The sequence below is a fragment of the Mirounga leonina genome, unplaced genomic scaffold, assembly GCF_011800145.1.
Source record: "Mirounga leonina isolate KUSES-001 unplaced genomic scaffold, KU_Mleo_1.0 Mir_279, whole genome shotgun sequence".
NCBI classification, from domain to species: Eukaryota; Metazoa; Chordata; class Mammalia; order Carnivora; family Phocidae; genus Mirounga; species Mirounga leonina.
This window is the reverse complement of record NW_023270657.1, coordinates 3,201-13,206: the sequence shown is the minus strand read 5'-3', so window position 1 is coordinate 13,206 and position 10,006 is coordinate 3,201. Positions and strand designations below refer to the sequence as shown.

The following is a 10,006-nucleotide window of genomic DNA, read 5'->3' as shown; positions in this document are numbered from 1 at the left end:
TTTGTTTTTAATAGAGCAGGTTCAGGGAGAGTAGTTAGGAGGGCTATTGTGAAAATCTGCATATAGATAATGGTAACTTAGAATAGGATGAGAACAGGTTGGTGCAGTGAGGAAGTTGAGAAGAATAAAATTCTGGATATGTGCTTACTTTTTTTTTAAGTCTGAAATACTTCATTTTGTGGTGGTATCATTTATTTAGCCCACTCTTTTAATGGTGGGCATTTCTGCTCTTCCAGTGCTTTTTTTTTTTTTTTTTTTTTTAAGATTTTATTTATTTATTTGACAGAGAGAGACACAGGGAGAGAGGGAACACAAAGACGGGGAGCAGAAGAGGGAGAAGCAGGCTTCCCGCGGAGCAGGGAGCCCGATGCGGGGCTCGATCCCAGGACCCTGGGATCATGACCTGAGCCGAAGCAGACGCTTAACGACTGAGCCACCCAGGCGCCCCTCTTCCAGTGCTTTTTAAATGTTTTAATGAAAATTGTCATCTATGCATATACAAGCACTTTTCAGATTGTTTCCTTAGAATAAACTACTAGAAATTACATTAATGGGAAATAAAATATATATTTTTAATACTTTTGATTCATATAGCCAGAGTACTGTCCTGGAAGAATTTACCTGTTTTTTCCTGCTAGCAATACATCTGAGTGTTTTCATTTTTTAATATATAGTCCTGATATACAGTGTATGTTTTACATTTTACAAACCCCAGATCCTGACAATAAAAAGATTTTCTCTGTTTTAATTTTAAAAAGCACACTACTGAATTTCAACTTTTACCTTCTTTTAGGTTACAGTTCCTCTGAGTCACCTCATCAATGCCTTCCATTCACCAAAAAACACATCTATTTCTGTCAGTGTGTCAGCTTCGCAAAACCACCATCGAGATGTAGTTCCTGACCATGAGGCTGCTGGCAATGAGGTAATAGTTTTTACCCTGATTGTGTGAGAAACTAAAAATAGTTTTTACCGTGTTTTTGATTTAGTATGTTGGAAACATGTCTGAAATGTCTTTCTATGGTTAGGTACTTGTGACAAGGTCGTTCCTGTCTTCAGCTTATCTCCTTTATGATTAAAGATGTCTAATTCTGACTTTATTGTACATATAGAAAAGTTACTTTGTCTTATTTTTTTAACATTTATTAAAAATTTCCTGTGGCAGTGGTGCCTGCCTGGCTCAGTTGGTAGAGGAGGCGACTCTTAATCCTCAGGGTCGTGAGTTTGAGCCCTACGTTGGGCATGGACCCTACCTTAAAAAAAAAAAAAATTCATGTGGAAGTGTATTTGGTATTCACTTCCTAGATTACTAGTTGTGTGATACCATTTAGATATTTTGTATTGCTCCAGCAGTAGCAGTGAACCCACAATTAACTGACCATAATTACCTCCCAAGTCTCAAGGAAGGTGGAATAGTAAGAAGTTACCATCTGCTGCCTTATGGGCGTGTTCAGTGTAGCTGAACAGTTAGAATATAGGTACCTAAAGGTGAAATACATACACTATGAAACTACTTTCGGTATTCAGAGGATTACAAAATCAGTGTTTCCTAGGATACAGGGAATTCGCAGCCTAGGAACCTTTGTGTTTACAGGGTTTATTAGTAAGATAGCTGCATGTAGCTTAGAATACATTTTTCATAGAAAACATCATTTCTAGTTAAATTTCCTAAAAACCTCTTTAATCCATAAGTAACTTATGTTCTTAGTCCTGATATCAGGGGCTATGGCAAAGAATAGTAGAGGAGGAGTTGAAAAAGTGTTCACTTCTTGGGAAGGTTGGAGTCAGTCTTGGGATAAAATTTTAGTTAGATGAAAAGTTTGTTCTTCAACGTCTCTAGACTTTCCTTTTATAACATTTACCTAATTCCTATTGCTTCTTTCTATAGGCAATCCATTGTCTTTCTCCTGTGGTGATAACCCTATCCCAAATTATAGTCCAAGAGAGCCTGCCTGATGAAAATACATGTATCAAAATTGCTACATATAGCAATATTCTGTTCCTTTTAGAAATCTTGGAAAATACTGTATAGGTAGAAGAAATAAAATTCTCCTGTGATCCTGCTCCCCAGAGATAATGCTATTAACATTTTGTATTTACATGTCAAGTCTCTTTTTCTCTTACACTTTTTTTTTTAAGTAGGCTCCATATGGGCCCAACATGGGGCCCAGTGTGGTGCTTGAACTCATGACCATGAGATCAAGACCGGAGCCAAGATCAGGAGTTGGACGCTTAACCAACTGAGCCACTCTGGCGTCCCTGTACTTTTTAATTTTATAATTGGATGATTCTGTATATGCTGACTTAAATTCTGCTTTGTTCATTTAATAGTTTTTATGGACTTGTTATGCCATACATTCTCTCTCTTTATATTTTTTAAAGATTTCATTTATTTATGAGAGAGAGAGAGCACACAAGCAGGGGGAGGGAGAAGCAGACTCCACACTGAGCAGGGAGCCCGATGCAGGGCTCGATCCCAGGACCCTGGGATCATGACCTGAGCGGAAGGCAGACACTTAACCGACTGGGCCATCCAGGAGCCCCCATTTTCTATGTTTTTAATGACTTCAAAGTGTTCATTGTATGATATCCCATTGTTGGATATTGTTCCCAATTTTTAATTGCTATAAACAACGTCACTTTTACTGTCTGTGTTACTGAAGATTATTTCGTTAAGTGAAATTGTTAGGTTAGGGGCTTGAAAAGTAGCTAAACTCTAGAAGCCAGTGTTGGGCTTATGATTAGTGGTTTCAGATACGGAATTGGTGTCCTGTTGTTTGTCTTTAGTGAGTGTTCTTTATTGCTTTACAGAACTTTTTCTTTCTCCTTAAGCATCCTTTTTTTGTTGTTTTTTAAGATTTTATTTATTTTCGGCGCCTGGGTGGCTCAGGCGTTAAGCCTCTGCCTTCCGCTCAGGTCATGAGCCCTGCATCAGACTCCCAGCTCAGCGGGAAGCCTGTTCTCCCTCTCCGACTCCCCCTGCTTGTGTTCTCTCTCTCTCTCTCTCTTTCTCTCTCGCTGTCACAAGCAGGGGGAGTGAGAAAGGGAGAAACAGACTTCCCGCTGAGCAGGGAGCCCGACATGGGCCTGGATCTCAGGACCCTGGGATCATGACTTGAGCCGAAAGCAGACACTTAATTACTGAGCCACCCAGGCACCCCAAGCATCCTTTTTTCTTTTAAAAGATTTTATTTATTTATTTGAGAGAGAGAGAGCAGGGCGAGCGAGAGAGAGCACAAGTGGGGAGAGGGAGAAGCAAACTTCCTGCTGAGCAGGGAGCCCGATGTGGGGCTCGATCCCAGAAGCCTGGGATCATGACTCAAGCCAAAGGCAGACGCTTAATCAGCTGAGCCACCCAGGAGCCCCTCTCCTTAAGCATCCTACCTCATCTTTACTCTCACCTCCTTTGCTGTGTGGTGGCTTTGCTTTCATCAAGTCTTACTTATCCAAACATGCATTCCACAATGTAATTTTAAAAACCTTCCTTTCAACTTCCTTCAAAAGCTACTGACTTATTTTCCTTTTGTTTTCAGACTTCTTGAAATAGTAGTCTGAACTTGTAACTGTACTTGCTAAACTTTTATTCTTACACTACATCTCATCATAGTTAGGCTATTACTTTGTACCATTTTACAGACTTATTTTGCTAAAGTCGTTGATTCCTTCACGCTAAATTCAGGCCTTTTTAAAAAGCCACATCTTTTTAAACATTTCCTTAGCATCTGGTCTTGCTAAACATTCACTATTTTCAAAATACTCCCATGTATTGAGTCATGTTACATTGATGGTTTTTCTCTTTCTGTTTTGCTGGCTGGTTTTTTTTGTTGCCAGCCCCTTAAATATTTGGTGTGCTGTGCATTTATCCTTGACCTAATTTTTGTTACGCACATTCTCCCAAGTCATGTTACCCAAATTCACACATACCTATGTGTGTGTATATATATGCTGATAACTCCCAAAGATATCTCCAACCCTAAATTCACTTTAAATCTTTGAAGTCATTTATTTAGTGCCTTGTTAAAATACCCCTCTGGAGAGAATTTCAGGGACCTCAAAATTAAGATGTCCAAACTTGGCTATTCTCACATTTCTAGTATATTTGAACTTACAGTGGATTTAGCCCCTCTTTAGCAGTCTGGCTCCAACCAGGAGAGAGAAACCACATAGTTATTTGAACAGTGAAAGTTTAATGCTAAAAATTAGTGTCATTTTTTAGTTTAATATTTTTAAAACCCTATTTTTTTAGGGGATCGGGATAACTAGGGATTGGCTAGTAATAAGTAAACTCTAAAATACACAGTACTAGAAGATTTAAGGAGTAGCTAATACTCTTAGAACCGAGATGGAGCATGGCAGGAAGAGTTCTTCACCTGCGGGCTGAGGCCTTGACCTTATTGGAAGAGGGTATGGCCTTGGCTCCCTGAGTGGCTAAGTCACTGGTATCACGCTCGCTGCACTTGCTGGAAATCTGCCATTCCTGGTAGCAGGGAAAGCTGTTCATGGGAATGTCCCTTACTGAAAAGCTGCTAGTGCTAGCCGCTGTTGACTGTAGGGGCCGAGTTTTGGAGAAGCTACACAAGTGGCAGCCAGATGCTAGAGAAACCATGGTTGCTCCAGATAGGAGCCTGCTGAATGAGCACACCAGAACCAGGAACAAAGACATTTTGCTCTTACAGAGTCTCCAGTGCTCTTTACTGACAAAGCTTAACATTGTCCCAGCTGGCAAAGAAAAAATATTTAAAGAGCCCAGATCATTGTTCATGGAGCTAACAGAAAGGATGAAGAGGAGCTAGGAGACAATAAATTGATTAACTAGATTGTTCATTCAGAACCCTTCTTCCTGTCAATCCTCTATTGGTTTTTTCGTATGTCTATTGTCTGTAATTTGTTATTTTTAGTTAGGGCTTGGTTCAGGCTCGTACCATTTTTCTCTTGTTCCATCAGCCATTTTTTATCCAGTTTGCTATCTTTATCTTGTATTTTCTTGCAATAAAACAAAACTGATCATATTAGCTATAGAATTAAATTCAGACAAGCCTCTTTACAATTTGAGCATTGCCCATCTAGTTCATTCTTCCATCACTAATCTTTGGACAACATCTGAAACATTCCAGGTGCTTTGATGATATTTTGTTTGTCCCTTACCCCAAGGCTTCCCATCATTTTGCAAAGTAGGTGTTACCTCAGTGCAGCTGTATCTGACTTAGGAAATTAGTTGCTCTCTGTTCTCTTACCACTTTTGTTTTAAATATCTTTGTAATAGCAGTTATTATGTTGTATGATAATTGCTGTGCTTACATGTACCTTATTTCTCTTTACATTCCAAGGACCTGACAGCCAGTAAGAAAGGGAAATAATTTTAAGTTAAGAATCTGCATTTCTCTTTTGAAGTCTTTGTATTGTAAATAAACGTTTTGGCTTCCCATTTTAAAAGATAGCTTTTGAAGGGCGCCTGGGTGGCCCCTTCGGCTAAGCATCTGACTCTTGATCAGAGCTGAATCAGGTCTTGATTTTAGGGTCGCGAGTTCAAGCCCTGCGTTAGTCTCCATGTTGGACTCCATGCTGGGTGTGGAGCCTACTTAAAAAAATAATAATAAAAGATAACTTTTGAGGGCGCCTGGGTGGCTCAGTTGTTAAGCATCTGCCTTCGGCTCAGGTCATGGTCCCAAGGTCCTGGGATCGAGCCCCACATCGGGCTCTCTGCTCAGCGGAAAACTGCTTCTCTCTCTCCCACTCTCCCTGCTTGTGTCCCCTCTCTCTCTGTGTCTCTCTCTGTCAAATAAATAAAATCTTTAAAAAAAAAAAAACTTTTGAAAAGTAGCTTTTGAGTATTGTAGTCCTGCAGTTTTCATTGTAATAATATGCTTTACATTGTGTAGTTTTTAATAAAGAGCTCTTTTAAATATTTTATTTCATCATGCTTTAACTATCCTTGTCTTTGTGTTAGGATGTCAGATGAGCATGGCATGATCTTTTCCATTGATCCATACCATCTTGTTGTGAAATAGGCAGGGCATGTTTCATAGGCATTTTACTAATGAGGAAATTGATTCTAAGATGATGAATGATTTTTCACAAAGCTAGTAAGTGAGAAACCCCTGGACATCAGTCCAAAGCTATATAATCCATGGATCTAACTTCATTTTTTTGTGTGTGAAATTTTATGGATCTAACTTCACATCAGTCTTCAGAAGCTGATACTTGTTCTGTTTATTTTTGCTTCCCTTGCTTGAACTTTTAGCTGTCTGGGGCTTATTTTTATTTGTCTTTCATGTCTGCCTGACAGCTCCTGTGAACAAGAAAATAACTCACTTCTATCCTATTTGTAGTTAGTTTAGAACGGTTTTAATGTGAGTGTATTTGCTTGCCTGGTTTTCACACATTTTTTACTTTGTTCAGTTTTCCTCCTTATTAGAAGTTAGATATGGGTAATATAGAACCTCTCAGTTCAAAGAAGGATCTCAGCACTGAAACCAGAGGAGTGAGATGTCCTCTGGTAATAGCATACCCCCCCCTTTTTTTTTTTTAATCAAATGGGTTTTGGTTTATGGACATTAGAAACTGAAGGAAGCTTTAAATGTCCATAACTTAGAGACACTATTTGGAAAATATTTTTAATCTTTATCAAACCCTACATGACTGACGTCCATAAAACTAGAACTAGAAAAATATTTGCACCAGGGACACCTGGGTGGCTCAGTGGGTTAAGCGTCTGCCTTTGGCTCAGGTCATGATCACAGGGTCCTGGGATGGAGTCCCACTTCTGGCTCCTTGCTCAGCGGGGAACTTGCTTCTCCCTTTGCCTGCCGTTCCCCCTGCTTGTGCTCTCTCTCTCTTCTCTGACAAATAAATAAATAAAATCTGTAAAAAAAATATTTGCACCAATTTATTTTTTTTTTCAATTTAGTTTTTAAATATTAGAAAGAAAAGAGGAATCAATACCTTTGTTAGATTTTTTTTAAATCCATAATTTTTCAACTAACAAGAACTCTTTAAGTTAAATATCTTGATAATAATGCTAACTTTGTTGACTCAATCTTTTACAGCCTGTACTTAATTTAAGAGACCTTGGATTATCCGAATTAAAAATTGGACAGATTGATCAACTGGTAGACAGTTTACTTCCTGGATTTTGTAAAGGCAAGAGCATTTCTTCCCATTGGCATACATCTCATGTCTCTGCACAGTCCTTCTTTGAAAATAAATATGGTAGGTTGGTATGTTTTTTGTTCCAATTTAAGTAAGCTGTCGTAGTTACTAATAATTTAACAGATAGCATTTATTAACATTTACTGTGTGTCAGGTTCTTTCCTGAGTTCCGTTCCATTCTTTTCCTTTCCTTTTTCCTTTCCTCTTTCCTTTCCTTTCCTTTCCTTTCCTTGATAACTTTTCATATTGGAATAATTTCAGATTTACAGAAAAGTTGCAAAGATAGTACTGAGTTCCTATTTTTCCTTTACCTGGCTTCCTCTAATGTTAACTGCCTGCTTAAATATGGTGTGTTTGTCAAAACTAAGAAATTAACATTGGTACAATACATTTAACTAAAGTATAGACTGTATTTAGACTTTACCAAATGAAATTTAATCTTCCTAAATTACTAGTTTTTCCACTAGGGTTCTTTATTTGTCCCAGGATCTACTATAGCATACTACACAGATTGTGGAATAGCGGAGTATTGTTTTAATTTTACGTGACAAACATTAGATCCAAGAACCGTACTGGTTTCTGAGAATACATTGAAGAAATAGTCATAGTCCTTTTTTTTAAAAGAATGTCTATATTTTCTTATTTAAGTCTTGTAACAGTCAGGTGTTAACAAGAAGTGTGTAGTTTGTAGAAGGGGTTTCAGCTTCATGCATTTCTTTTTGGATGATACTTAAACAATGAATGTTAGAACTTATCAAAATACTTGTTTTTTTATTGATGGAAGAACAGATTTTAAAAATCAGTACAAGCTATAACAGCCCAGAAACAAAAGTGCAAGTTCAATTAGTTTTGTGGTAAAGGTTTGAAGCCATACTTTGTACAAACTTAATTCATTTACTAATCATTCTATTGCCTTTATTTCAAAAATGGGTTGTAGGATAAGTAAAGAATTCAAGAGTGAGAAAAATGAAGTTTTTGAGCTTGGGGACTTGGATTAAAAACCTGCTTCTATTATTTTTTATGTTCTATTACCTCCTTCCTGAGAGAAGTCCTGAGGCTCAATGGTTACGGGTGAGGTGCAGACGAAGATCAGACTCAGTCCTGCCACTGAGTGGCTGTGGCATTTACTTTATTCCTCTAAACTGCTGTTTTCTCATATGAAGCATGAGGAAAAACTCCTTATCTCACTTTGCAGGATCAAATGAAATAATCTAAATAGTTTATTTAGCCCATACTATGCTACTTGGCTCATAGTAAGTGTTCAGTAGAGTAAAATTTTTGTTACTCTCGTTGTGTAGTTGTAGTAGTATTGCTCTTTTGGTCTGCATATTTACATTTCCTTTTAAGGTTCCTTGATGCTCTTTTCTTGGCTTAAGCAGGCAGAGGTATTAGGAAGGGGTTTGTTGATTCCTAGGAAAATCCCTGAATTCTGACTGGGATATTGGGAACCAGTTTCTGTTGCTCCTGTTTACTTTTTCCCTAGGATCATGGGTGTAAAGTAGGATGGGGCCCATTAGTCAACAATGGGAATTCAAAGGATCACCAAAGTTGATGGCTTCCAGCTATGAAAGGAACTGTTTTCCAACCCATTGACTGGAAGCTTTGAGAGAGAAAGATAACTATGCTTCTGGCTTACAGTGTTTAATCACATTATTTGTTAGTTTTTGAAATCATCCCTAGGAGGTAGCAGTTCTTTATCTCTTCATACTGTTAACAAAAAGTTACTTTAGGTAAATATATGTATCTTTTACCTTTTGGTTTGAATTTAATTTCATTGGCAGCTCTTGTCATATATCAGATAAAAAAGATAATATAATGGATGACTGATAGATAGTAAAGAGATGAAGAACTATAATTAGATTAGCAGTGTTTTTAAAAACTCCTAAAAGCAAAGCCATATGAGCAAATAAAAGGCTAAACTCATACTTTTGTTTTTGTAATATTTGGTAAAATTACTGTATTTTGTGACTTTTTTGTAGCTTGGTAAATAGAAAATTCACTTTTTTCAATTTTCCTCCAGGTTACTTAGATATGTTTCGTACTTTACGTTCCTCTTGCTTGTACAGACAACATTCAAGAACTCTTAAAAGTATTTGTTCAGATCTTCAGTGCTGGCCAGGTATGAAACAACAACTGTATTTATTTTGAAAAAAATGATAGATTTATTTAACAGATTCTGATTTATCTTTCTTAATCATATTAATGTTATAAACAGTCATTTGTAGCTCATGGTAGAACTGATAGAGTATTTAGAGTCAATTAGTTTGGGTATGTTTATTTTTTAATTTGGAAAATATATAGTAGCTGAATTTTGAATGTGAGTGATAAGTGGCACAGTAAATCAAACTTCAGGGAACTTATCTATACCTTCAACATAATTAACTAAGCACATTTGTTTACTTCCCTATATTTTTAAAATTTCATTTTCAAAATTGTTCCAATCAACTGTAAGGACAGAAAAAAATTTAAAATGCAGAAAAAGTCAGGGCAGCAGCAGAGGGGTTTCGTCAGTGGATCAGAAATTTGAGGACTTTCCATAAGGTAAGAAATAGATGACATCACATTGATAGCAAAATCAAATATGCATACATTTATATTTATTTAATACCAGACACTACTGATAGCTGTTAGGTAACAGTGATAATTATAAATGAAAAAGACATATGTTACCCACCTTCGTGGAACTTAGAGTGGAGTGACACAAAAGAGGTGTGTGCTGTTATTTCCGGTAGGAGTTAGGAAAAAACCCCATTTCCAAGTCAATAAGAGTGGGCTCTGGGATGATTCATGACAGGTGAACTGAAAGATTGCCAAAAGTGGGCCAGTCCCAGAGTAGATAGGGCTTGTAACTTTTATG

General features: G+C 37.3%; 1 protein-coding gene across 1 annotated transcript; it reads left to right on the top strand.

Annotated features, from left to right (window-relative positions):
* Positions 1-793: 793 nt before the first annotated feature.
* On the top strand, positions 794-9,708 carry LOC118026740 (ATP-dependent zinc metalloprotease YME1L1-like; the record flags this gene model as incomplete). The annotated part of the gene is given in 3 exon segments (XM_035029741.1): positions 794-925; positions 7,047-7,209; positions 9,170-9,708. Coding segments are annotated over 3 exon segments (423 nt in total), but the record flags the coding sequence as incomplete, so codon positions are not given.
* Positions 9,709-10,006: the final 298 nt, after the last annotated feature.